We start from the raw sequence: 27,715 nt of genomic DNA, 5'->3' as shown, positions 1-27,715 counted from the left end.
ATTAGCTCACTTTGGGTAAGTCATTGAATCAGATTCAAATGTGTATTAAAAATTGAAAAATGCTTTAATTTTATTTTCCATTCATGCAACAAACTTTTGTCCGTTGCTATACAAGATGCTAAAAACAATTTTGCAACAGAACAGAGAACCCATTAAAGGCATCACGAGTGTCTTGTTTTGCTGAGTCGTCTGCGATCCAGACGATCTCTCCTTCAGCTTCTGCCATTCAAAACATGACAACCAGGCGCTCCACTTAACTGCACAATGAATCTTGTTTTCTATTTTTTTTTTTTAAATGGAGCGGTGAAAAGCAACACCCTCACCAGAATTTGCTCGGATCCACTCTGGGAAGCTCGACACACAGACAGTATGACTAAACTCAATGGCTCTTTCATAGCGCTAAACAGACGTGTCTTTACTCGAGAGCCACGTAGGCTGCTGGGAATTGTGTGGAAAGAGAAACACGGAGCGTCTGGGTCAGTGACACCAGCCGGTGGGAATGCCGGGAAAAGTTTCTGCTGAAAGAAAAGTACCCCGAGAGTTCCTCTTTTGGAAAAGTTGTGGTCTTCACATAATGTTTATTAGGCCCCTTTGTTCTTTATTATATTTTATGATGCCCTTATAAGGCCTAGTCTGTCGGACTTTAATCAAATCCCCCTTGTTGATTTTATGATGGCGACCTTTGATTTTGTTTTGGCATGGGGTCAGAGGGCGGCGGATTACTGTTTTTTTGATGATCGTTGTCTGGCACTAAAAAAAAAAAATCAAATGAATAAATGAAACAAAACATTATTTTGGGCCACAAACATACTATTAGCAGCCCTATCGTTAACGAATGCAGCCTTTAAACCACACGTTGAAATAATTATATTCAAACGAGCCTGACATTGCTTTGTCTGGAGAAAGGAATTGTTACATTGTCAAAACCCTTAAAACTATGATCGATATAATAATTGTATGGAATTAATCTTGTTAATTTTCGGACAGCATATTCTCATTACCCATTCATGTGAGGGGATGTGTCACGTTTTTGGGTCACAAATTGTGAAATTGTAGACAGATGGAATAATACAATACCCATAATCCAACACAGGTGATGGTACATTGACTTTTTAATGGTGTAAAATTAAACAAAGCATAAAAAAAAAAAAAGTAATCTGCCTATTTCTGAAAATGTACCTCACTGTTATGGAACAATGGCGCTAATTTACATAATTCAACCCGCGGCTGAGTTTCTCCACATGTGATTTGATCAGATCGGCTTGGCCAAGATCCGCATCCCCTTTCAAGTGACTCCACTGACAGAAACATGACCATCTGGCGACCAAAAGGTAAGCAGAGCTGCACAAGTTTAGCATAAGAATGTTTTAGAATTTTTATGTTTGGACACATGCTAGTGCTAATGGACCCGTCCAATTGTTCCGGTCCCAGTGACCAGGATGTCAGGCTGTCCGTTCCTCCATATCTCCCTGACGATGCGCTCCCTCTCCTCCAGACGTCGGGCCTTCTCCAGCTCCTCGACCGAGGCGAACACGTCGACGCTCTTGAGGGTGCCGTTGGACCGCGTGCTTCGCTCGTCCGTCGGCACCGGAGTCATTTTGCGGCTCGCCTCTTCCTCCGCTATGCTCTCATCCTCCGCCTCATCCTCATCGTCGTCTTCGCTGGATTCTTTCAGCTGCCTCCTCTCGGGGGACGGAGCGGGCCTGCCGATGCGGCGGCGTGACCTGCAGGTGATGCCGGCCACCAGGAGGCAAAGCGCCATGAGAAGGCCGAAACAAACGCCCATCATGAAGTAGAGGGCGAAGCTCTCCGGGTTGGCTGGACAGACGAACATAATTCAAGTTAAGTCGTAATTATTTATTTTTTTCACTCATTAGGTTTTCATTTCCAGCTGTCATCAGACCTTGTGTCTACCAATCAGCTGCTTTAGCCACTTGTCAGGGTGAAACTTATTTTTTTTACAGCTCAATTTTTGGTTCCATTTTCCCCGTTGGGGCTTTTTTTTTTTTTTTTTCCTTCCTGTTTGCCTGCACTTTGTTCCTTCAGAGTTGTGTTTCAACATTGACAGCATCACAGGTCTTATGGACACTTTATCAGACATTGCTGTGTTATTTTTGTTTCATTCATCACGACAACCCGTCTATCATTTAGTTATATTGACTGACGGAATCTATTTTGCACTAAAGGAGGCTGATTTCTCGTCGCTCACTTCTGCAAAGAGCAAAAGTAGAGCAACATGATGGCCTTGTCAAGTCCAGTTTGAATCAAGTGCCTTTTAATTACATCTCATAAATAACACAGGCACCAGGTAGCCCCTAACGACAATATAGCCCACGGACCTCCTTAAAATAGCTCACCAGCGATAGGACATTGTGATTTCCGCACAATGTTTTTGGCGACCCGGCGGCAGTCTTTGTCGAATTACCTTTAATATGCGCGTATGTTGCCATGCTGTTACTGAGCAGCTCCATGTCCTTCCGAATCGGCTCCATTCTGCTTTAACACGGGCTTGAAGTTTCGAGCATCTCCAGGGTGTTTCTTCTTTCCGCGGTGAACTCCGGCACTCTCGTCTCCCTGTCAGATAAAATCACATACAAAGACTTCGAAGCTCACGCTCTTTGAGTAACTTTTACAGCGGGAATCGACATTCCAGACAGCAGCAGGAACCGAGAGCATTGTATTTATGTTCAGCCTTGAGCAGCGACATGGGCCTTAACTAATGGGGATGTTTATATTTATGACATCAGTGCCCGAGGGGACTCATTTCCAGTTTCCGGTGTCAAGCAGCTATACACTTTGGCTCTTGTTTCAAACAGCAACAGTGACATGTTGGCTTTCATGAGGCTTTTTTTAAAAAAAATATATCCAGCAAGAGTGGTTATGGATTTTATCTGCTGACCCAGGCCTTTTTCCCAAGCATTTAAATTTTTCTCCAAATCGGGGGGATAGCCTAATGTAAATACCGCCATCGCTTAACAGTCCCACGGTTACAGTTAAGTTAAACGTAAACATGATGGCTGATTTTCCCAGCCTTTCACAATGCCCGCATCATTAAAAATAACATACAGAACGACGGGAGACCCAAAAAGTTTTTCCCTCTTGTGCTTTCGACCCCAGGGAGAAGAAAATTCTACCCTTGTTCCAGTCACTGCCATCAGGCAGCTCGACTCACTCTCCCACCCTGATCTTTATCCTGATGACTCTTGGCAGACCCCCGCAAAAAAAAAAAAAAAAACCTTGATTGCAGTGTTCTGGCATTATCACAGTAATTGCCGGTCAACAACTTTATTCTTTTAAACCTTCTTTTAACTCAGGAAAGGGCAAACTATGGCCCGGGGGCCACACACGTTTTAATCCGGCCCGCCAAACTTGAAAAAAGTTAAATGAATAAACCTTGTTAATGTTTTATTTTCTAAATACTGTGGTGTGTCAAACACAAAAAAATTGTTGTAATGCTTTTGTTCATCTTCATTTAAAATTAAATGCATTTTTTTCCTCCGATGAGGTGAGGTTACCAAAACACTCCATCCATCTGCTCCTGGTCCGGCCCCGCTGTCAAATTTTCGAACCCATTGTGGCCCGCCAATCAGAAAGTTTGCACACCACTGCTTTGAATCATACAAAAAAAATTTTTCACGCTTTGCACTTTTTGGGTGAAAAATGGGGAAATGCTAAATTTAATTAAAAACCGCTGTGCACAAATTAGTCAAACTAAACTGGCTGGATTTATCTTCTACCTTTTTAAAATACATTTTACCCGGAATAAAAAGTGTGCTAATATTTAAAAAAAAAAATCGGGAAAAACAGTTTATCAATAACCTACGATAACACACTGGTCATCAATTTAAGGTATATAATTTTATGCAAAATACAGGTTTTTAATATATTTAGTGCAGATTAAGGAGTAAAATTATTATTAATATTCTGGATTTAATCATAGAAGATTTTTAACAACTTTAAAGGCTTTTACAAATACTTCCCGCCCAAATATCCAACTTTTTCAACTTTTTCTTCTAAAATAAAGTATCAAATATAACTCTCCAATATAAAACACATTTTTGTTGTCCCTTCAACAAGAGTATTTTTAAGCCGCGTGGCATAAACAGGCAGTTTGTGGTCATCCAAGCAGGAAGCGCTTTGCACAAATTCCAGACGGAGACAAATGTCCATTTTTATACAGCGTTGGGCAGACAAATAAAAGTTGCAGGCTAGCCCGATCGCATCTTGACTTAACCTCTGTGCACCAGCAGCTGTAGCTGTTTATGTGACCCCATAAAACCTACTCCGGCTCAACCCTCCCACATTTCCTGCCCGGATAATCCCATTTAAGATGAAAGCTGGAGGCTCTGACGACAAGTCTTGTTATTCTACAGCAATCAATCTGGTTTTTAACAAAGGACCCGACGGGCCGCGGTATTAATACAAAACACGCGTGGGAAAAGACTTGAACGTGACTAAACTAGAAGACCACTTTTTGTTAAAGATACTGGTTGTTAATTGCCTCAAACCGGGAGGGGATCTTATATGATCGGCTTTTTATTTTTTTTAAAGCAAATAAAACCTCAGAGGAACTATAAGAAAAGACCCTAAACTCCACAAATGCTAATGAATAAAAATGGTAAACATGCTGAAAACCCCAACTTGGACAAAAACTATAGAAAATGAATAAATGGATAATTCTGCTTTCACTCAAGTTTTTAGATCATTGTTTAATATTTTTAAAATCAGATTGCAGTCTGCCTTTTTCCTGAAATCATCTGAGATATATTCCGCGTACAAGAGCTGAATCAGTAATTCTGCCTTAATAGTGTGTTTGCCACCCCTGGAAATCAACTTTAAAAAGCTTCAGCAGATCACTCACCGTGGTCCCGGATGAGCGTCAGCGCTCTCCAACTAAATGTCCAGTGGAGATCTCCACATGTGCAAAGAGTGACCTGTCATTGTTCCCCCCGCAGGAAAAAGCAGTGAGATGACGCCAGCCACCAGCAAAGATGTTGCCTCTCCCGTCGTCCTAACATCCACTCGTACTCATCTTAACACGCCCGATGAAACTGAAGTCCTTCCTCCGCTTTAAAAAAAAAAGAGCCCTCGTCTATTTCCCTGCAGGTATAAACGCACGACGCAAGCCGCACTCGCTTCCAAGTTGCTGTCCCGTGGTGACCGGAGCGAGGTGATGTGTCCACTCACTGCTGGTTGCAAAACACACCACAGGTCTGTTCACTGGAGAGCCAGGAGGGTGGAACAGGAAATAGCTTGTCGACAGCTTTGGGCACGGGGCCCTGCTGCTGCTGACGCTTGCGGGGGCTCGTGGATTAATTGAGCTCTTTGTGTTTTAATCGAGGAAGGGAGAGGGGTGGGGAAAAAAAAAGCTGTGCTGTCCCAGGATGTATTATAAAATCCTGGAGTAGCTCAGACGAACAGGTGGTGGTGTTTGATGAAATGGGGAAGATAATTTCGAACATGGACTCCACAAGGGGTTCTAATCACAGCTCGGAAATGGAATCGTTTTCTACTTTATTTTGTGCTGCTTTGCACTTTGCGATCCAAACATTCTGCGTGGGAGTGTCTCGGTGTGAGCTGCGGTCAACAGCAGCTCCCGTGTGAGTGTTTGCCATTCTCAGCGCAGACATCATTAAAAGTGCATTCCAGGCGATCCGTTTTACTGCACACGGCGTGTCGTCAAATGAGGAGAAAGGGATTGTTTACGCGCTTGAGCCCGTGTCGAGTTCTATTCCGAGTTTAGGAACGCGGTTGATGTGGTTCGGCATCAAGCGTAAGCGTTCATTATGTGGCCTGTTGTCATTCGCACAATCTCAAGGTTAGTTTGAAAGTAAAGATGACTCAAAACCTACACGGAGGCCACAACCATCCAAGTGATCCGAGGGACATTCCCCAACGTTTTGAGGCATAATGAACCTGGATTTGAAGTTTGAAATGACATCCTTCGATCTGGGCTTGATGTGTCCCAGCTGCATCTGTGTTTTGTCAGGCCTGCCCTCTTCCTGACACCCGGCTGGGATAACATCGCCCTTCTTGCAAATTCCTCAAATTCCCATTCATACTTGTGTATCGGGAGGACACTGGGAACTTCCTTTCATCGGCTGCTGCTGCTTCTTTTCCACTGGCCGTTATCCGTGTACTGGATGCAGCTGGAGTGATTGACGAGTCAGCCGTGTGCTCGGCAGGCATGTCGGTGAACTCCAAGCTGTGGAAACACGACGGCTTGTTTTTTGCCCTCCACCCGAGTGGCAACCACCGTGACGAATGTTTTCCTTGGCGTGCGGGCGCTCTCCAACTGATTTCACAGACAGATGGGCTCTGTGGCGCGCGCTTAACGCCCATGAGCGAGAGCACACGGTGGACACGCCCATCCTCTCGCTTTATTGTAATATTTCCACTTGTTATTAACAAAGGGCCTTTTGTGCGAAAGGGAAAAACGTTCCTACTTTTGTACTTGTCTATTATCTGACTTTGGAACGCACGCTCAAATCGTGGAAGGCTGTAGTTACGATTAAGCCCTCTTGTTGCATTGGATTCTTTGGTACAAAAGATATTCCAGTCTGCATGTTTAATTGTTTATAAAAAAAATTTATAACTATCCAGTCAGTGTTTAATGCAATTTGATACAATATATATGTTGGTAAGTGTGTAGTAAATTAAAAGAAAATACAGAAAATTAAATTCCTGTACGTAAGTGTGTGTTTACCTCGATGGATATAAAAAGTCTACACACCCCTGTTCAAAAGTTTTTGTGATATTAAAAAAAAATAATAATAAAAGATCAATCATTTCAATTGTGCAACCACCTTCTCGGTTTATTTTTACTTCTCCTTTTTAAACGATTTAATCGTTGCTTCAATCCAGTTGTAGAGGTAATGGGTCACATCAATGTTGGAAAAAGTTTTGAAATGCATTTGAGCAAGGGTGTGTAGACTTTATATCCACTGTAACGCCTAAATTAAAAATAGTTTAAAGAACTATTTAAAAACATTTTTTTTAGAGTTTTAAACTAAACAAACAGATCAATTTGACCCCCAATGTAATCGGAGGGTTAAACGTGCCATTATTAACAGCACTAATTAAAGCAACTATTTCTTTGAAAAAATATTGAAGCTCAGCCCTACAAACTATTTTCAGTTTAAAAAAAAACATCAAATCTTAAATATGTCCTTAAAAAAAATCAGCCATCATTCAATATCAATAAGGTTTTTATTTTTTATAACGAAAATTCAATCCACAACATCAGAAATAAACTGCAGCAGCCCCGTGTTGTTGGGACATTGTTCATTTAATTTTTTTTCTTGGCATACTCTTTTCTGCCACCTCCCTCTCTGCCAAAGTTGCGGACACGATGGATCTTTGCCAGCTGACCCTGTATAGTCTTCATGATGTCCATGTGGTCGGGGATGTGAACGTAGCGGATGTTTCTACCGGTGATGAAGAGATCCTGCAGATGAGTGAGACGCCCCTTGCGATCACGGTAGAGGACCTCATCCAGACGTACGTTCATGAACGCGTCCACGTTGACCACCCGGCCCCGTGCCGTGCTCTCGTTCCTCAGGTCCACCGTGGTCACCTCGCCCTGCAGACCCTGCAGCAGCACCACCATGCTGTTCTCTGCGATGGTGCGCTCCCGGATGGAGCTGAAACTCTCCGCTTGGCTTGACAACGGGCCTTCAGTCCTCCCTGACTCCATGGCCTCCTGCAAGAAACCTCAAGGTTAGCTCTGCTCTTTCATTTAATACCAGCGCGATTCATTAACAATTCTTGAGCCAAACAGCCACCTTTAGTATTTATTTAACTGAGGTTGTTTCAAACATGGGCATCACTGTAGTCATTGTGGTTAGAGTTAAGCCTTTACTACAGGGCTGAACAATATTAGAAATACTTTTTGCCGTTCGGCAGGTTTTGCAAAACATACTGAAACGTTTAAAAGTTGAGCATGTGTTTAGGTGAGGACAAATTAAGTTACCTTGTAAAGGTTAACCAGCAATTTCAAACAAAAGCTGAAAATACCAAACGTTTATGTTAGGAGTAATGTATGCAATGAATAAACTAAAGCATGAAGAGAATATTTATGTGCAGTACATTTTAATTTGATTTCTTCTTTAATTGCATCAATTTTCCTGTTCTTCAACGCAATGCGAACGATCAATCTGCATATAATGTTGCAGAGGCTTGCAAATACACATTTTGGAACTAAAAGCACAATTTGGTGAACACCTTCGGCGCTCCCTTATTTTATTGTTGATTACGACCGCGGTACTGAAGAGTTTAGTATTATTATTATTTTCAGTTGGTGCGTAGAAAGTTGGAGAAACACCGTTTTTCGATATGGGATTGCGGTGATTGAGATTTAAACTATGCGAAAATGGCAACTACAAAGAAATAATATTTATTGATCGATCGGTGCATGTTCGATACGGAGCATTTATATTTACCTTGCGTTTTAAGCCATTTGAAAAAATATCCACCAAAAACGCCTTCGCGGGAGATTGCAAAAATACTTCCGGGTACCGTAAACGTAACGTGGTGACGTAATTTACGTCACGTACCTCTCTTCAAAACACACAACACTGCCCTCTGCGGGCTACTGGCAGAAACTCAGAAGATTGGTGCTAAAAAAATATTAGCTATGAACTTTCCAAACGAGTAATCGAAAACAGCAATAATCATCACCAAAATGTTAGTTTATTAAGTATTTCAAAAATATAATGTGACCGACTATACATTTAGAACATTCTTAAAATAATTTATTTTATAATTAATTTAGCTAAGACACACTCCATTGGCTAGTGGTTTCAAGCCAGAATTAAAATGTCACAAGGGTCCAAGGTTATCCATCATAGCTAGCAGGTCATCTCCCTTGTTGCTGTTCACATTATCTGATGTCTCCTCTTGTTCGACAAAAAGTTTGGCGATTTGAGCCAGCTGAGTTGTGGATTGTTCATCCTGAAATAAAAAAAAAAGAAGAAGAAATCAGTCATGCGGCAGTTGCAGAAACCCACATAGGATTTGCACGTTTACCTGCAGGGCTTGTATGTTTATCACTTGGAATGACTCCTCGACTCCACCTGCAGCTTCCCTATTAAACAAAATAAGCTACAAATTAAACAACATCAGGGTTGTTACCATGACATAGAAATAAGACACGTACGTCTCGTCCTCTTCTTGGGCCGCAGCGAGCAGGTTGATTTGAAAACCGGTTTCAGAACCGGGCACGTTCTCAATCTCAACAGCGCCCATCAGGCGGGCCAGTAGATTGAGCTCTTCTTTAGCCAACGAGTTGGGAGTGATATCTGTCTGTGGCTTGATGAAGGTAAGAAAGACAATTATCGCATTTCCGTGGCTACGAATGGTTGCCATAATTTTTCCTTGACTTCTTTTCAAAATTATCCATACAAATGATATTAATCCAAGGCAGCACATAACTGCTTGCTTGGTACTCTAACACACGCCTAGCCTGTAAACAAACACAGTGCAGCTCAACTTGTGTCTAGCAGACGTCACGGATTGTGATATACATTAGGTGTTACGTTTAAATTGGAATCAGGCGAGTATAAAAAAAAAACAGCATGACACAAAAATTGAGCAGCATTTAACTCATTGACTGCCATTGACGGCTAAAGACGTCAAAGATCAATTTTTTTACTCAGCTGGTAATGAATGAGTTAATCAACAAATGCCTTTTGTGTTTATATCATTGAATAAAATATTCTTAAAAATAAAAGATTACATTACCGTCACTGAGGGAACTTTGGATGATTCCCCTCCAAGATTTACACTGTACCTTTAATTGATAAAACAGCAAAGTGCGTCATCTCATATCCACACATGTCGTATAATAATTTGTATTTTTTTTTTAAATATAAAACTTAGAAATAGGTGCTCAACATGTTCACGCCCAGTTTGATGACTCGATCTCCATGTAAGCCAAATGCCGCATCTTTTATAGGGAGGCAGTAACTCCCCCCCGACGGGAAGCGGCTCTGTCGCATTTCTCGTCCCTTACTGTCAAAGATCCTACACGGACATGACAGATGATGTTTTGGGATCGACAGTCCAACAGAAAAGCCAAGAAATTCTCCGGTTCAACAAAACATCCTCACCTAATGACGCCGGGAATATCCATCCCGTGAGGCACTGCGCCCGAGGTTGTTAGGGCGAAACGCCCGTTGGGATTCTGGATTTTGGTTTTGAGGAAAATGGACACCTGGATGAGAAAAGTCACGGTGAAGGACGCTGTGTTTTCAATTCAGTTGTTTTAAGCATCCAAGTAGCGTAGCAAGGAACTCACGCGGATGTGTGTGTCTTGTAAGAACGTGAGCAGCGCTTGTCGGAGAAGCTGGAATTCTCCCGCGCTCATAGACGAATATATCTACGTTGGAAAGAGTTACGCAAGTAAATGAAGCCCTCCAAAAGATGTAAATGACAACTTTTTTTCCCGAAACGAAGCTCCTCAATTCACATCAACGCTTACAGTAGTTCCTTGCCACTTTGTGTAGAGGCCACAAAATGGCGTCAAAGCTCGACATTTGTCTAAATGAAACTCCTCAAATCAGTTCTTTATAGTTCCTCGGCAAGATTGTGCCGAAATAATTATTTCCTGGATCGGGTCTACCTCGATGAGCTTCCTGTGAGTCTCATCCACTTTGTTTACAACGGCAGGCGTGTCTTTCACAAACTCCCTGATGGTGTCGATGTGATTGTACGAGACGAGCAGCAGGTCCCTCGGGCGCGGGCACAGGAAGACTTGATACTTAAAGGCCATGAGCATCAGCTCGTAGAGCTGTTTGAAAATAGACGATGTTCGTTAATGGCGATCGGCACTTGCTTCCCGAGAGCTTTCTTGTTACCTTCTCCATGCTGTCCGTGTTCAGCTTCATGATGGAGACGTGCGCCAAGCGAGTTAGGACGACTTTCATCGTCCGGTGGGAATACAGCAGCTGAGGCTTCGCAAGTTCGTCCATGAAGGCTTTACTGAACATGGTCCCCACAATGTCCTTCATCACTGTCAACGGGAACGCGGAAGGGTGAGTGTGTGTTGATATTATTATATTTTATCTGACATTCTCATGTGGCAAAACTGAAAACGTGACTCTTTGTTACATTGTAGTTAGTGTATTTTTTTTTTTAAACAGCATAAATGTACTTTAGCCTCAAAATAGGACAACACCGCTATTGTGTAAATGGGTGGCAACAAAAGTGAGCACACCCCCAAAGTGAAAAAGTCCAAATAGTGGCCAAAGCGACAATACCCACCACCATTGTTATCTTTAACCTTCTTGACCCCCCCCCCCAAAAAAAACATCCCCCATCTCCATAATATTTTTTTTAATAATTTGGCATTGGAGTGTTCATTTTACAACCCCCAAGCTAAAGCTAGCAAACTCCTGTTTTCGACTATTGCCTGTACCTCTTTTTCTGTCATTTTCAGACCACGCTCCGGCAGCTTTCCAAAGAAAAGAAAAACAGCCAACAATTGTTATACACTTAAAATTAAAAAGAAATAAATAAGCTTGGCCGCAAATCGAGGCAACACTTTTCAACTTACCCTTCTCAGATTTGTCCTCAGAAGTGCTGTGAACGTGCATTCGTTGGTCCAGTATGTAAAGCATCTCCCCTCCGAGGTTAATGAAAACCAGGGGGAGAGTTCGCATCGACATCCTGCAAATTCAACTATTCGGACGTTAGTGTCGTGAGGATCTTTTTTAAGAACATGTTTTCTGCGGCTATTTTCCACGCTCTTATCTATGCATGCCTCTGCAGAAAACGCTAAGATGCAACAGGTGGTCAGGATGAGGATCAGCCTCAGGCAAGCTCATCCTCATTGGCCGGTGTACAATGACGACATATCCTGCATACCGCCTAATGCGATGCAATTAGACTAGAGGGCGAAAATTAGCTTAAAAAGAGATTTCAAATAGATATTGAATACGCCCTTTAGTCCAATGGATTTTCTTTTTCTTTTTTTTTTTTTTGAATTTTTTTTATTATTATTATTCTTTTGGTTGGCCATGCAGAAATGTGCTTCAAATGAAAGTAAATTACATTTTAATTTGTTTAGACATTACTTTTCTTGGGGCACAATTTATATTGGAAAATACAACGTAAGAAGATGGCCCTTCATTGCAAAAATAAAACATTGTATCACAGAAGCATTTTGGATTATTTCATACAGATTTTATTTTTGTCGATTACAGGCGCATCTCAGTAATAGAGTACCATGACACGTTTAATTTAATTCAGTACTTCATTTCAAGTTGTGTATTATTTAGATTAACTCCGCGCAAGGACTATTTATTTTTCATTTATTATTAATTTTAAATACTTTTGATGTCAGCAAAACCCCATAAATTGGCATCTCCAGAAATTAGACTTGTGAATTTTTTTTGGGGGGGGGAAAGAAAGATTAGTCCTCAAAAAAATGTTTCTCCCATATATTTAATTCTTCTGCAGAACTGAACTACTGAAACAAATGAATTTTTCTACCGTGCATTAATTTATTAATATTTACCAGTATATATTTTTCGGCACTAATACCACTTTTTGTTCTGTGCAGTATGCAAGCATATTGGATTGTTAAGTGTTTAAAAATTGAAGTTGATAATTCATAGAACATTTAATTTGACTGTATAAAATACACTTTGGCTAACCAGGTCGTAGTCATAAAAACGTAATATCCCATACTGATCACGATATTTGTCCGTTTTTTTGTTGTTGACGTGAAGGAAGCTGTAGTTCTCATTCTTGTCAACAGAGAGCAGTAGAGAGCAGTCAAGCAAATTGGGTGCAAGAAAGTTGGGAAACATAAGTGTTCCCTTTCATCAGAAAAGCAAAGCAATTGAATCACTTTCCTCGCGATCTTGGTGTTCGACTTGGAAAATAAGTTTTTCTGAAGATCTCGTGTCCAATTTCCAGGACTTGTCTCATAAGGTTGGACTATATTTGAACGGGTGGAAGCAGCGTCTTTTTGCGGGGAGACGAGAAGCGTCTGTTGTAAGTTTGTCAGCGTGTCCTTCGCGTTTGGTTCTGTTTTATCTGATAAGGTGACATTTCGTCCAGGTTTCTCACTTATTCCGTCCATGTTCTTTAATCGCATCACTATCGATGCAATTGTTCATTTGATAGCCGTGTAGAAACAAACTGGCCACTTGATTAGGTACACCTGCCCAGTCATATGCAAGAAAAAAAAAGAAGGTGAAAGAAGGAAGATACTGGTGCTTAGTTTTTTTTGCCAACGTTTTAATTTAACGCTACACCCCAGTGTGAAAGATGGAGAGATTCAAAACAGTTTTGCACTTACTAGAACAATGTTCCCATTGTTAAGTGACTTCCTCTCTGACAGTCAATCAAAAGGCTTTATTTTCTTTTTTATTTTTCAATTAATAAAATTAGGTCTTGTTTGTTGATGACACAAATATTCTGTTGACTTTCTGCCCGAGAAACTGCAGCAAATCGTGACCGAATCATCTCAGAACTCAACATAGTAAAAATATTGTATGATACATGGAAGTGATCAACCAATTTAGGGACAACAAAATAAATGGTATGTGAAAATTTTAAATCCACTAATAAAGTGAAGCTACAACTAGAGAGTGCGAATATAGAATAAGTAAATAAAAATCCAATATCTGCCAATAAAATGTGCTGGAAATTGAACATTTCTGTCCTTGCAATTTTTTTTGGTTTGTTTTTGAAATTCTATTGAAAAATCAAATGAAACTTAAATAATTCACATAGAACAATGAAATGTATTTATTTTACCCTCTATGATGTGGAAAATATGGAACAGACAAGATGTCCGAGCACAAACCAGTAAATAAAGAAATGCAAAAATAAATAAATACATTTTGGAGTGGAGGAGCTTTTAAGACTCGGTTAATGTGTTGGGAAAATATATTTTATAAGGTATATTGTTTATGGTTGACATGCTTATAAAATATATAGGTTATGAGTTCCGTTAATGTATATTATGCTTGACTATATATTGGCGTACTGAATATGAATATGTTGTGTAGTATGTGAATATTTTTAATAAATCGCTTTATTAATCATGGTAAACATTGAAAATAAGTGTTCTGCTCCCTTTTTTTCCAACAGGTGGGACATGAACAGGCTGCACCCAGGAAGACAGGACGAACATTTAAATGACACACGCGTGGACTCCACTCCCCAATAGTCAGAAAGCAATTCCACTGGATGGCTCCTCTCATCTCGTCCCGTCTGTGACACCATGGAGCCCACTGGGTCTACGGGTCGGCTCGACCAACCCGACCCCTCTCTGACCCCTCAGCTGGACTTCTTCCACAAGCTGGGATACTCCACGGCGCAAGTCAAAGCTGTGCTAAAAAAATACGGCCCCAACACGGATCGAAATCAAGTTCTCGGCGAGCTGGTCCGCATGAGAGCCGACCTGAGCGCCCAGCAGGGGCCCGTCACCACTTTGTCGGTGCCGGTTACCAAAGAGGACGTCCGGTCCGCGGAGCCCATCGGGACCTTGCCGCTTGCTTGTCAAAGCAAAAAGGAAGGCAGCGATGATGAAGACGCTTTGAGGCCCATCGTCATCGATGGAAGTAATGTAGCCATGAGGTGAGAATTTATTTTTACTGCCAAACCGTCGGGCTTTCTTTCATTTTAGCTACAATGCAGTGGTAAAAGAAAATCGACTCTAATGCAACATTTATTATAATAATCATGCAAGTAAGGTAAACATTCACTTCATTTAACTTTTATTCACTTTGTATGTTACATTCACTCCCATTGACGGATTTATACGTCAAAAAGTCCATTCATTTTTCCTATGCTGGCAGTTCATTTTAATTAGTGTGTTGCAGTTTTTATGCGCTCCGATTATTTGTAAGAGACAGTAAACTGCATTTTTCACACGCATTCACTCACATGCCAACTTTTGTACAACTTGTGTAACGTGTAACCGGCGTCAGTTGATGATGTTGTAGTGTAGCTCTAAAGAAAACGCTGACTGTTTGGAAATTCTGTGCTCAGCATACTTCTGGTTTGGACAAAAAGTTTGGGTGAATTGGTCCGAGTTACCAACCACAATAAAAATCCTATTTAGGATTTTTAGCAACACGCAGCGGTACCGTTTAGAATCGTATTGTGTTGTGTTCGCTCGTGATGATAAAATATTCCCGTGATGAGATGTTGCCTAACGTGACGATACCTTTTTTTTTTTTTTTTGCAATCTGTCCTGCCGCACAGTCATTAAAGTTCACTGATGTTTTGCATATACAACACCTAGGAATGACAACCGCGTACACGCTTGCCCTTTATTTTACCCTTTAAGTGGCTGTGCTCGCATGGGTGTGTGTCAGGCATGTCTGTGCTGGTAAGCGGGTCGAAGCTTGAATATGCAAATCACGGAACTGATTTCCCAGGAACCGGCCTGACTGCATTCTACTGTCTGGCCAAAAAAGTGCTTTTGTGCTGACGTTTTCTGAAAAGTGTGATCCAGACACATTTATCTGTGGTTATCCATGCCAGACGTCCAACCGAGTAAACGTTCTTGGGCTTAACCCAAATACTTTGGTGCCTTGAGATACTAGTTTACTTAGTTGTGTTACCACGGTTACAACTCGGAGAACATGGATCGCAAACCATCTTTTCCTAGTGACATGAATGGAAATATATAAAAAAAAAAAATCCATTCCAGCCTTCCATCTCCAAAACAACTAATGTTGAAATGTGTGTTTCAATCAGGAAGAATAGCAGTCCGTCAGATTGTATTATAGTAATAATAATTATAATAATCATAATTAAATAGATTCTCAAGAGGGTTGAAGTCGGGAGTTATGCGGTTTTCTTAAAAAAAAATTGGGATGGTGTGTTAAGATTAATTTACTGCGGATAACACATTTAATTCATATCATACCATAGCAGAAAGTTGTTTTTTTTTTTGTTTGTTTTTTTTGTTGTTTTTTTTTTAGAAACGTTACATTTTTTTTTAAATGGGTCAACCTGTCGTCCCACTCTCCATAATTCCATCCCCCCCAAAAATTACCCCACCACCTGCGGCTGAACCCACCAGAATTGTCACGCACTGTGTAGGATTCGGCAACTCGTATGTGAGTTAGTGGCCAGCTATCTGCTATCAGTTTTGCTGCGCAAAAAAATAAAAAAAAAATCAAACTACCACCATTGCTTTCTGTAGGCATAAAAAGTAGAATTATAGCAGTTGACAGATCATTTATAACAAGAAAAAAAATACAATGCTGAAATACAATATTTCTTGTTTTGTTCTTTCAAATTTAAACCATCTCAAATTAAATCAGTGTGCCTCCATCTAGTGGTTAAATGTGCAATTACATCAAAAATTGTTAACTCTACAAAATAAAATCTGTGAAATAGCGGAACTGCAAACCTCAAGCCCCCCTTAGAGGTACTGTACTTAACTTTATTGATCATTTCATGTCTCATAGAAATGCAATACAACCAATAAATATAACCTGCTGAAATATCCACGTCATTTTAACCTCTTCCCACATAAAATTTTGAGCTTTACAATCAGAAATGGGTGGCACACTACAATTTTAATCAAGGTGTGGCATGCATTAACTTAACTTCGTAAAAATAACCATTTTTTTTCCTGATCAGTCATGGGAACAAGGAAGTGTTCTCCTGTATGGGAATCCAGTTGGCGGTGGACTTCTTCTTGGAGCGAGGCCACAAGGTCATCACTGTGTTTGTTCCCTCTTGGAGAAAAGAGCAGCCAAGACCTGATGTTCCGATTTCAGGTAAGCTGAGGACTCTGAACTCTTTGCTGGAGTGAATCCAACATTTCATCACAGTGCAGCAAACTATATCTTTTATTTATTATTCGGACGGCTGTTTTTGAGGAGCTATATATACTCCAATGTATTTCAGGGGACTGCAATGGCAACAACATAATTCATATTTATCGAATAATTCATTGGAGAGATGCCCGTCACGTGTGATTATGTCGATGACTCGAATTTTAAAATGTCAAGCAGTAAAAAAGTTCATATTTAATATGAATCCAAATGGGTGTAAGTTTTCCATCTTTAATCTTATGATTTCTAAAAAAAAAAAAAAAATAATAATAAAAAAATCAAGATTAGCTGAACCTTGGCAGGGTGTTTGATTGTGAATGCATGATAATTGCTAGTTGCGCCCTGTTGTCAAATTATTCTTGGCTCGCGCCGACGTGTTACAAAACATGAGATGTGTTGTTCTGCAGCTGTTGCTGAATTGGAACGACATTGTTGTCCTGCCCAAACCAGACTTTGTTTTGTGAAGGCGTGAAAATAGAATCTGCCATCAATTCCTGTTGGAAAATACTAACATAATATTGCGAAAGTATTATGCTTGGATTCTTCTTTGTTGTGACAGAAGTCAATAACAGTAAAGCCCAAACAGTCCCGATTCTTTTAAATAAATTATTCACAAGATATTTCAAAGTGAATTTTTAAATCTTAGCGTTTATTCACATTTTTTTTCCCGCAGATCAGAAAATTCTAGCTGATCTGGAAAAGAAAAAGTATCTGACGTTCACACCGTCGCGCCGCGTGGGCCACAAGCGGGTGGTGTGCAACGACGACAAGTTCATCGTCCAGCTGGCCTTCGAGACGGGCGGCGTCATCGTGTCCAACGACGTCTACCGCGACCTGCAAATCGACAAGCCCGAGTGGAAGAGTTGCATCGAGGAGAGGCTTCTCATGTACTCCTTTGTGAATGACAAGTGAGTTCTTAGTATTGATCACAAAAAAAAAATTTTGTGACGCCAACTTCCAGCCGCTTTCCATCAAGGTCAAAATCTTGGAAAATGACTTGCAACACATCCGCTAACAGCACATGCAATCTGTTAACGCAAACACGCCATTCAGCTTTATTATAATCCAAAAATTGAATTGAATTAATTTCCTCTTTAGAAAAAAAAAGAAAAAAAAGATACTTCATCTCTGTTATGTTCTTTTACCATCTCTGCTAAACTAGAGTATCTCTCTGATTGTTGGTCTTAATGTTCTCAAATGCAGGTTCATGGTTCCTGATGATCCACTCGGCCGTGACGGTCCGAACCTGGAGAACTTCCTGCGGTGGTCCCCGAAGACACCGAAAAAACATCCATGCCCTTACGGTGAGAAAGCATTTCTTTATTTATTTAAAATGAAAGCTGCACAGTTTCTAGCATCTTTCATTTGTGCAGATTGTCGTAAAATTGAGCTCACAAAGTCCCAATCAATCAAACACTATCCAAGTGGTCAGAGTGCGACGATTTATGGCCGCACATGTTTTTAAACCAACACTTCATTGTGTTCTTTTAACAGGAAAGAAATGCACCTACGGACTCAAATGCAAATACCTCCACCCTGGCCGAGCCAAGCAGTCCAATTGCTCGCTCGCCGATGAACTTCGAGAAAACGCAAAGCTCCCCTCCGCTGCTCCCAAATCGTCCGTCAGAAGTGGCCAAAGCCTCTCATTAGTCGAAGACGTGGCGAGGAAATTGACGCTGGGACTTGAGAAAAGCTCCTTGAAGAAAGACAAAGTGATTCACTGCTCGAGGCAGAAGGCCTCGTGTAAAAAGGCGAAGAACAGTTTGGGCTCTTCTGATCATGGCTCTCATAAGCAGCTGGACTCTGGCATAGGTTCGATAGAAAATCAATCATTGGAGGCTCAACAGGCTAACTGTCACCTCCAATACGGAGCACTTTCTGGCAGCTTCCATCCGATGCCGACTTCCCATCCTCGGAGTGCACCGAGCCGCTACTGCCTACATGACTCCGCCTCCTGGCGACCGTTTCAAGACCCGAATCGTCATCACAGCGCTGACGTGATACCCGCTCACTCGCCCCCGCACGCGACCCACGGGGAGGAGAGAAAGGTCACCCGTACGAAGCTCCTCGCCATCTTCAGCGCCGATTTGGTGGACGCGGCCATGGATAGGTTTCCGCTTGTGGTGGACCCTCAAATGTTGGCTGCGGAGATCATCATGATGCAGAGCAACAATAAGATGAGATAAGAAACCGTTTGGTGGACTTGATGTGTAGTCGTAATTGTCCAAAGACGCCACAAGGTTGCGACATAGCGCTACTTTTGTCTAAATGAAACCCCTAAACTCACATGGACGTAGTTCCTCGGCACAAAAGTAATTATTTTACTGCTTTGGCCTGAGCACAAAAGCAGATCCGATCGGCGAATTTGCGGATGGTGTGCCGCAAATATGCAGGGGTTCGCTGTATGTTACAGTAAACGACGTTTCTGGAGTGGATGGGACAAGAGAATAGTTGATACAAATTGTATCTTTATCTGTGTGGCAGAAATGAAATCAACATAAATGTGAAATGAGTGTCATGCTCATTTACTGTATTAAAGTGGATTCAATGTATCACATGTTCTGCTTTTTCAGGTGATTTTCATCAGTCTGACTGTGTTAGTTTTATATTTGCAAATAGTATGTGCATTTTTTCTTTTGTGACACATGTCGGGTGGTGGAGCATGGACCAATTTTCATTGCGAAGGTCTTCCGGTTTGAAGTCACGATAATGACAAATGAGAGTTGAATTTGACCTTGAGTGATTCTAATCTGTAACAATTTTTTTAAATAAACACCGACTGTGAGTAAAGCAACAGCAGAAATCGAGGCATGGCTTTATTGGGCGGCAAAATGTTTCCCTGCACTGCAAAAATAAAAGATGATTTCCAATGGCACAAGTTCCAAATGCCCTGCCCTGCAGTTACATCAGGTTTGACCTTAGTTACGCAAGATGTTTAGCTCACCTGATGTATTGTGAAAATTCTTTTTTGACAACGAAAATGGTCCTGCGCCGCTGTACAATATGCAAATATTGCATGGAAGGAGGATCTTCGGGCCTGCATGTGTGCACAAGTGAAAATATTTTCTTCCTCGTGTTAGACAGAATGAAGGATTGAGGCATATCTGCTGAAGTCTTTCTATTCTTAAATTTATATACTTGGTTGATAGTTTTTTAGGAATTACAAATCTAGTGTAATTTCTCTACTAATGGCTTTACGATGTTTGAATGATCCAATTAGGGAAGATAATATTTTGCTGTTACATTCCCTCAGTTGTATTATCAAGATTACGTCGGGAGCTGGACTTGTTGCTTGAGAAAAATTGTACAAAATACAGTAACTTGTATTGTGTATTATCTCTCGTTTTAATGAGACGATCTGAAAAACATGTTATTGTCTCCGCCTGGTGGACGCTTGAGAAACTACATGCAAGGTTAGGCTGCAGTTGCAACGCGGCTGGACTGCCCAACAGTGCTCGAAAGCATTGATGAGTAAAAATAAATAAATGCAATAATTCCACACGAATTATTTCATACTTGTAGAGACAGGTACACTGAATTGTCAAGTTAGTAATTTCCCGGCAAGCAAAACTGTATACGGTGCGAACAAACTAGTCGCGTATATTTTTTAATGTTTCAAACTAAATACGTATTCATAACCTGATGAATAAAAAGGAACCGACCCAAATTCAGAAATACACAACGAGAAACAAAAAAATGTTATTATTATTATTATCTTCCGAAGACCATTTCCACCAGTGGATTTGTTTTTTAGTTTGGAGAGAGCTTTTCTATTGGCATATTGTTTTTATAAAAATTTGGACTGAGTAACTACATGACCCAGAATGCAGTTCGGTTCGGCGCAGCCGCAGTGTCAGTCTTCTGTTAACAATCATTAAAGGGCTAGCAAAACGAAGACATTCTGCAGTTATGTAGCGCAAATACGATTGTCCCTAATATGCCGGGCCCGGTTATTGTAAAATAGATTTTACGGCCTCTTTTGGGCTCGAGAGGTTTAAAAGCGACTGTTGATTACGCTTAAGCTAATTGCGGTAGCCACATGCTAGCGGGCTACAGTGAGTTTGCGATGCGCCTCAGTTTTGTTTTTGTCTCGGCTAGCGGCGTGAGCGAGCTAACCTGCTGCTGTATGTTTCTTTCTCAATTTTCCATGGTGGCCTTTGGCAAATAAGCTACAACCCCCCCACTCCTCGTCACCAGACCAAGTGTCCAGCTAAGATGTGGCAAAGTGTCGGGCTCACATTGCTGGTCATTGTGGCCACGCTGCTTTGTGTTCTTATCTTCATGTTGTGCGGTAAGTTTGGCAGCACGACGATCTTCATGTTTAACTTACATAACCTGGTGGTTTACATTAAGGCCAATGTGCGTCATTGGTAATAAACATTTAGGTGATTGTGTCCACTTGAAACGAGGATTAGGAGTCATTTACAAGTTTCTCCCTCGAGTCTATATTTATCTTGCGCGCTGGTGTTTCATTTCCTATCGAAACTCAATATCGCAGTCATGTTGATGCCAGTTTGTTTTAATATTTTATCTAATTTGCATTGCAGAATTTAAAAGGTTTGCGATATTTAAAATGATACATTCATTCTATGAAGATAACGTGTCAACAGGTGCATAGTATAATATCTTGAAAGATCACAGCACACTTAGCAGGCGTCCAAGTTTAAAAAAAAAAATATTTCCCGCCCAGCCTTCATACACAATTAGTAATTAAATAACTACAATCAACTCACTCCTGTTGTCGAAATGTACATTTGCGTGCGTATGTTGACAATTGACACTATTGTGCAATATATGTTAATTTCGCTAAAGTTTCGCGTGAAGACGAGGCATTTGAGTTGTGTTCTTAATCTGAACGCTAGAGGGCACTATTTTACGGCGCACACAGTGATGGGAAAAAAATAAAAAAGAGTCAAAGAAGGATGTATCTGGTGTATAAAGACAAGCAGGAATATGAATGTCATGTTACGTCTTTAACTACAAAATAAAGTGAGTAACAATTACATGCACCGTCGCTGCCTGAGCAGTAAATGTTATGAATTAAAAAAAGAATAAAATGTTACATAGACTTTAGTTAGTTATGTCATCACTGCTAATTGAAAAGTGCTTAATTGTGTAATCAGTATGTATCAAACTATTGAACTGATACGATACTGGCTTTCACATTGCAATGTCGTCCGTCTCCATCTCAGGTTGGTATGTGGTCTGGCAGCTCTTCTTGTCCAAGTTCAAGTTCCTGCGCGAGCTCGTCGGGGACGCGGCCGCCCCGCGGGCACAAGCGCAGCCGTCCGAAAGCGAGAGTGAGAGCACCGCCACCGTCCCTGCACGCATCCGTCCCAGGACTACACGCCAAAGAGTCGCCTTCCCGGAAAACACCTTGTAGACCGCCACTGACCACGCACCTTACACTAAACGAGGCCCTTTCCTGACTGACACTCGGTCGAAGACCGGACCTGAAAGCCATTTGCAGCGCCATCCATTTCTAGATGTCCACTCATCATCATCAAGTTAAAAAAATGGGTGCAATGACTGTTGTGGCCATTGAGTCGATAATTTTAAGTAGGCAGACATGGTGGATGACATGAAATTGAGCTTCATTCCAGAAGGGTAAAACAACATATAATAGTACTTAAAAAATAATAACCACACAATATTCACTAGAAGAGCAGTTTACAAGGAGCTGACTAAGTTGTGTGGTGTTTGTTTTGATGCTGCTACACACGACACAAGCTGACATGGCAGAGGTCCAAACGGACGCTCCCCGCTGCTGCAGACTAGATTGCGTCCGTGGCTTTCGTCACGTCAACCTAGGGCTGGGCGATAAACCGAAAATTTACCGTTACCGAAATTCATTACAATGACCGAAATCATTTTGCCCATGTCGGTAAATTCGGTATTTAAAAAAAAAAAGAAAAGCCTTTTCTGTCTGCGGCAATGTTCATGCCCCTTTAAGACCGCTATAGCGCCTCTAGTCACGTGACTCCACCCGTCTGATCGAGAAAGAAAACAGACGTCGCTGTCGTAGCTGGCGATTCAAATCCAGAAGCTTTTTCGCCACCCACAACACAACCATGCTGTGCTGAAAGTTCAAAGTGAGAAGCAAGGTTCGACAAGTGACAACAGCCCATTAGGAGGCGACACCGTACGAGAGAACGTCTCAGAGGTGGATGCGATAGCCTAGCACATAGCTAAAGATAAAGCTCCTCTAGTTAGTGACGTGCACAGGATTTAAACGCTTCATTTATCGTTATCGAGGTAAAATTGCTCAATTTCTCGCGATATTGATTTGAGGTCATATCGCCCAGCCCTACGTCAACCCCTTTTTATACTCCGTCTACAACCAGGCCAAATGAACTCCGAGCAAGGCCTTGTCGATATTTGTTATCCGCTTTCCTTCCAGGTTCAATGTATGATCTCAAACTTGCACCTTTGAATTGATGATCATTTCTGTGACACAGCGACTTCAAACCGAACACGTTGAGCTCGGTCCTGTTTAAATGTCTTCAGTTATTTTCTTTTATATTAAAGTCCTCATAATTGAATTGTTTCTGCTCTTTGCAGTTTTCAAAAATAGTTTCTCATGCACCAATTACTTGAACTATAATGTGTGTCACAGTAGTAATTATGACAGCACAAAAAGCTTTCTAGAATAAAAAATATATTAGAATACATCTGGTAACAGATTAGTGCATTTAAAAAATACTGAAATGCAAACTCTTTGTCTTACAAATATTTGTAATTGTTATAACAACACTTTCACATCTGGCTTTCATTAAAAAATGTAGTATAGTAATATATTCTGTAATATTTTAGAATTACTTTCAGGGTTAGAATCAGCCAATAGTGGATTTTTTTTCCGCCTGAAACGTCATAGTTATAAAATATAGTGTTCACGTCATACTACGTCATCATGCCTTTCCCGTCATTGAAGAAACAACGTTTTTATATTTTTTTTAAATTGTGGTCCTTTTTAGCTGTATTTCACATAGTGGCCACAAGGTGGCAGCACTGTACATGAAATCTTTTGCTGGTACGGCGTTGCCATAAATTCAGGTTTGACTCACTCAAAAGCAGTTTTCCAACCTTCATTGAGTCCAGGCACATATTTTACATTCAATTAAATGTCATAAAAAGTGGACACACGTTAATTATGCTGTTCGTTCCACTATTTAGACAGCGATATATCGTGACAAACAGAACCGTTACATTTTCTGCCACTAGATGGCGCCTCCACATTATGTTCCATTTTTATTTAGTGGTGGGTGCGATTTTTTTCGAACGTGAAATATGTGCCTTGGCGTTCTACGCCCAGAACAGCAAAATATGTGAATGTGCTATTTTTAAAAGTCGATCAAATTCTTTCAATGCACTGACCGCATTTACTTGATACACTGCGAATCAACATCCACTTGCAGTTTTATTCTCTCCATTCTGCCTCTTTCCTCCCCAGATTTGGCTGCCTGTTCTGGAACCTGCAGCTGCGCCTTCCCTCCCGCCCCTCTCTCTTGAAGCAAAGCTCCTCTGTCTTTGAGAAGCTGTAATTTCGGATTCTGCAAATACTTCACAGGAAATGATTGTGGTTCAACCACGGAAATGACATCCACTCTCCAGTGCTTTTTCTCTCTGCACGTTTTGCTTCTGCTGTGACACCGGCCACTCCATTCTGCGTCTCCTTGTACAAAACACAAGGTGGGCAGCTGACGTTTCACTCACCCCCTCCCCTCCTTGCTGCAAATTTCCATCTCATCAGCCTTTACACCTGTTTGCCGTCTCTCTGCAGTTTGTCGACACTCCCCTCATGGCTGCAGCCGACAATCGGAATCAAACAAAATGCAGCCCCAGACAGCTTTTTTTTTTTTGCAGTACCTTGCCGAGTTGTGTAACTGCTGCACAACAGAGAGCGAGAGAGAGAGACAGGTCAGTAATGTTTGGTCTGTGGCTCGTGGTGACACAAACACACTCGTTGAAGGACAGAAACTGGCGTCGATTGACTCTAAGCAGCCAGGACTAAAATAACAGCATTGATTCACTGACATGACCCCATAGTGCTCTCTTCCAGTCAATAAATCCAACAATGAATGCACAAATAATGAAGCTACATTATAATTATGAAGCTCACTTGAAATTTGTTCATTGTTGTATTTTTCATTTCAAGCTGTCCCCCCAAAAAAAAAAAATGTTTAGCACTTCTGCCTGACAGTCAACATGTCATTATCTGTGTTTGTGTTCACTAGATTAGATTTAGTTTTGTGTTCTGCAAGGTTATTAGATTTGAAAATAAATTTATGTGAACAAAATGAAAACCAAAATGCTTAAAAAGAAAAAATAATCTAGGTTGTAAAAGTAACTAATGCGACTGACAGTGAAAATGCGCTTCCTTTTTATCTATGTTTGTCGTTTAGTTTTCAATCTCGTACCCGTCAAATACTCCGCATAGTGAAAAACAAAACCTAATACTAAAGCTAATAGAAACCAAGCATAAAAATAAAACTAAAAATAGTTCTCTGTTTTGGTTCAGTGTTCTGTTGTTGCAAGTCACGTTTAGCTCGTTTTGTCACATTTCCTGTTGTGGTTTGTGTTTTGTTTCCTCATATTGCCTTAAATCTTCATTTTGGGGACTGTTATTTTATTTCGTATTCTGATTCTTCAATGTTGGGCAATTGGTATTGGGTATTTGTGAATCGATACAAGTTTGAAATGTACTATTTGTACTCACCAGCGTCCGTGAACTTTGTTTGTGTCTACCAATGCTGTTGTCTTCAATAACTTATTTTTCTTCGCCGATTTGGCTTGGCGACATCTTTGAATTTAATTGAAAAGCACTGTCATTTCTTTTCGTCAAATATTCCACATGAAATTAATTTGAATAAGGGACAGGAAGGGTGGTCTTGATGTTTGTCTTCTTGTCGCATCCCGCTTGACATATTTACGATCGAATTAATTGGCTGACTTCTGCCATATCGCTTAAGCACTGGAAAATAGTTTGGATTTGTTTTTATTTATGCGCGTGGTTGCTAAGCCAGCAGCCTGAGATTCATCCTAATAAGTAAATATTGGGAAATGAACGCGAAGCTTGGATTAATCTCCTATTCTAGATTGTTTTGCATTTTTTTGGGGGGAATATGACACTTTGCCAGGCAATAAAATGGCCGCTCCTTCCCTCGGCAAAGCAAATCAGCACCGAATCCGGCTTTCCTCACGCCGAATTGAGCTGACATCTTCCGATTCCTATTTACTTCCACGGAGAGGCCCTTTTAAAAAGTGATTGCATTTGCAAATTCCTTTTCCTTCTCGTCTCCCCGGAGTGAAGCGAGCAGGAATGCGGGAGATAATAAAAACAAATTGCCCGGCATGCGGTGCCAGCCTTTGCGAGCTGAAAAGAAGGTTTAATGAGATTTTCTGATTGGGAGCTGAAAGGGGGGGCGGGGGTGCGAGGGTCCTCGCTGTGTGTCCCATCTATCTATAGAGCAGCCCCTCTTCGGGGAGACATTCTATTTCACCGAGGCCAAAATGAAACAACTTAGCGGGATTAGTGACGATGTCGTGGTGAAAAGGATGTTTCTGTGTCAGCTCGTTAATGACGTGGAGATGGAGGAAAAACTCCTCGCGTGTGCCCGACGTGAAGAGCGTCTTTGCGCGGGACGAAATGTGTTATGGCATTTTGAGGGGGGAAAAAATTCTCTCACGGCTCCGAGAACGCGTACAAAACACATCATGTCCTCGTTGCCCTCTGTCACATCCAATGTTCCACGGGAACGCTGAGGAATTATTCAGGATCCGCTGGTTTCCAGTACAGCACACCCCCCGTTTAGTGAGAAATCGTGCCATCGCGGTTAAAAATAACTCGTTATTTTTAGAATAGAAGCTACGAATAGCTCTTTGTGTGTTTTGGTCGCGATGGGGAATGGAAACATAATCATTTTACACATTGCCTTCAAAATGGGCCGTGGGTCAGTTGGTAGAACGGGTTGCCGGTTGAAATCCTTGAACCTCAAGCTGCCTCCAGGTTGGCATTGGGAACGAGAAACTCTTGTTAATTGCCTTACCCGGTTTAACAACGGATGAATAAAATCGGGCCATCTCCTAGAAAATAATTCCCTACGCTGCAGGTGTCAAACTAAAGGCCTGCGGGCCAGATCCAACCCACCACATCATTTTTTTGTGGCTCGCCATGGGTTGAATTGTGCTTTTTTTAATTCACTTTTTAGGTTATTTTTCCCCACCAAGTCCCTTATTAACATAAATTGAAGTGTTTAAATTTGGTTGTCACTATTTTCTACAACTTTTGATTTCAAATTTAATATGTTGTTAAAATATAAATAATATCAATGAAATTATAATGCATATGTAATAATATGACGTGAAATTTGTATGATGCTAATTTCAATTTTAATCATTTTGACCAAAGGATGAGTGTAAAATTCTCAAAAATTGATAGTCTAAAATTTTTTTTAGCAAACTACCAAATTATTTCATCACACAGACAAAAAAAATGTTTGTACCTTATTCAATGATTTGATAATTAGCAATCAAATATTGGTGACGCCCGAAACATCTGAACAGTCCTTTTCTTCTGTAAAATGTGCTTTTGATGGTGAAATAATGTAATACAATGAATGACCAGTGTAACAATTTTACATTTGAACAACTTGCAAACTATTTATCATTAGTAGTAGAAATAGTATTTAGTAGTGTGTGCGCGTGGATGTGTGCATTTTTACTCTTTTCTTTCGAATACATTAACGGAACAAAAAATGTCACATTTTCCAAGGAACCGCCTACAAATTGTTGTGATCTCATCTAAAATCTGTTGGACATAGTTAATGTAAAGACTTTTCAATTCATTCGCATAAAAATAGTAGTTGGACGCCAATTGATGTTGATAGCACTCCTTCTTAGATTCC

At 40.9% G+C, this 27,715-nt stretch overlaps 5 protein-coding genes and 1 long non-coding RNA gene across 10 annotated transcripts in view; 3 read left to right on the top strand and 3 right to left on the bottom strand.

Annotated features, from left to right (window-relative positions):
* Nucleotides 1-294: 294 nt before the first annotated feature.
* Nucleotides 295-5,132, bottom strand: LOC148320923 (protein eva-1 homolog B-like). The gene is made up of 3 exons (XM_088319212.1): nt 4,862-5,132; nt 2,426-2,574; nt 295-1,818 (listed from the first exon to the last, which is right to left on the bottom strand). Exons 2-3 carry the CDS (start codon nt 2,490-2,492, stop codon nt 1,400-1,402), a joined length of 486 nt encoding a protein of 161 aa, XP_088175338.1. The 5' UTR covers nt 2,493-2,574; nt 4,862-5,132; the 3' UTR covers nt 295-1,399.
* A 2,058-nt stretch (nt 5,133-7,190) lies between these two features.
* LOC148320922 (U7 snRNA-associated Sm-like protein LSm10) lies at nt 7,191-8,602 on the bottom strand. Its single transcript, XM_088318941.1, has 2 exons — nt 8,442-8,602; nt 7,191-7,702 (listed from the first exon to the last, which is right to left on the bottom strand). The coding sequence occupies exon 2, from the start codon at nt 7,694-7,696 to the stop codon at nt 7,289-7,291; it is 408 nt and encodes a 135-aa protein (XP_088175067.1). The 5' UTR covers nt 7,697-7,702; nt 8,442-8,602; the 3' UTR covers nt 7,191-7,288.
* LOC148320920 (endoribonuclease ZC3H12A-like) lies at nt 7,548-19,871 on the top strand. 3 transcript variants are annotated; one of them, XM_088318936.1, is made up of 7 exons: nt 7,548-7,719; nt 10,881-11,033; nt 14,104-14,592; nt 16,615-16,754; nt 17,485-17,719; nt 18,015-18,115; nt 18,306-19,871. In XM_088318936.1, the coding sequence occupies exons 3-7, from the start codon at nt 14,237-14,239 to the stop codon at nt 18,995-18,997; spliced, it is 1,524 nt and encodes a 507-aa protein (XP_088175062.1). In that variant the 5' UTR covers nt 7,548-7,719; nt 10,881-11,033; nt 14,104-14,236; the 3' UTR covers nt 18,998-19,871. The 3 variants fall into 3 exon arrangements, with proteins under 3 accessions (XP_088175062.1, XP_088175063.1, XP_088175061.1); XM_088318937.1 differs by lacking the exon at nt 10,881-11,033 and having other exon boundaries at nt 7,681-7,719; XM_088318935.1 differs by lacking the exons at nt 7,548-7,719; nt 10,881-11,033 and adding an exon at nt 12,947-12,999.
* On the bottom strand, nt 8,670-11,790 carry LOC148320921 (protein OSCP1-like). 3 transcript variants are annotated; one of them, XM_088318938.1, is made up of 11 exons: nt 11,555-11,790; nt 11,417-11,452; nt 10,857-11,011; nt 10,622-10,789; nt 10,298-10,378; nt 10,110-10,213; nt 9,895-10,023; nt 9,742-9,790; nt 9,158-9,309; nt 9,028-9,085; nt 8,670-8,952 (listed from the first exon to the last, which is right to left on the bottom strand). In XM_088318938.1, the coding sequence occupies exons 1-11, from the start codon at nt 11,664-11,666 to the stop codon at nt 8,821-8,823; spliced, it is 1,176 nt and encodes a 391-aa protein (XP_088175064.1). In that variant the 5' UTR covers nt 11,667-11,790; the 3' UTR covers nt 8,670-8,820. The 3 variants fall into 3 exon arrangements, with proteins under 3 accessions (XP_088175064.1, XP_088175065.1, XP_088175066.1); XM_088318939.1 differs by having other exon boundaries at nt 9,158-9,303; XM_088318940.1 differs by lacking the exon at nt 10,622-10,789.
* A 778-nt stretch (nt 19,872-20,649) lies between the features above and the next one.
* On the top strand, nt 20,650-23,353 carry LOC148320919 (small integral membrane protein 13-like). The gene is made up of 2 exons (XM_088319152.1): nt 20,650-21,102; nt 22,004-23,353. Exons 1-2 carry the CDS (start codon nt 21,027-21,029, stop codon nt 22,192-22,194), a joined length of 267 nt encoding a protein of 88 aa, XP_088175278.1. The 5' UTR covers nt 20,650-21,026; the 3' UTR covers nt 22,195-23,353.
* Nucleotides 23,354-24,104: 751 nt separating this feature from the next.
* The window catches only part of LOC148320917 (uncharacterized), a 42,498-nt gene continuing 38,887 nt past the window's right edge, over nt 24,105-27,715 (top strand). Inside the window, exons 1-2 of the long non-coding RNA XR_015846910.1 lie at nt 24,105-24,500; nt 24,592-24,728. This is a non-coding gene — a long non-coding RNA (uncharacterized LOC148320917). The remainder of the gene's footprint in view (nt 24,501-24,591; nt 24,729-27,715) is intronic.

Source organism: Idiotropiscis lumnitzeri, chromosome 16 (assembly GCF_059441095.1).
Source record: "Idiotropiscis lumnitzeri isolate Australia: NSW breed Sydney's pygmy pipehorse chromosome 16, RoL_Ilum_1.0, whole genome shotgun sequence".
Lineage (NCBI taxonomy): Eukaryota > Metazoa > Chordata > Actinopteri > Syngnathiformes > Syngnathidae > Idiotropiscis > Idiotropiscis lumnitzeri.
The sequence above is the reverse complement of the archived record's forward strand: the minus strand, read 5'-3'. Positions and strand labels throughout refer to the sequence as shown.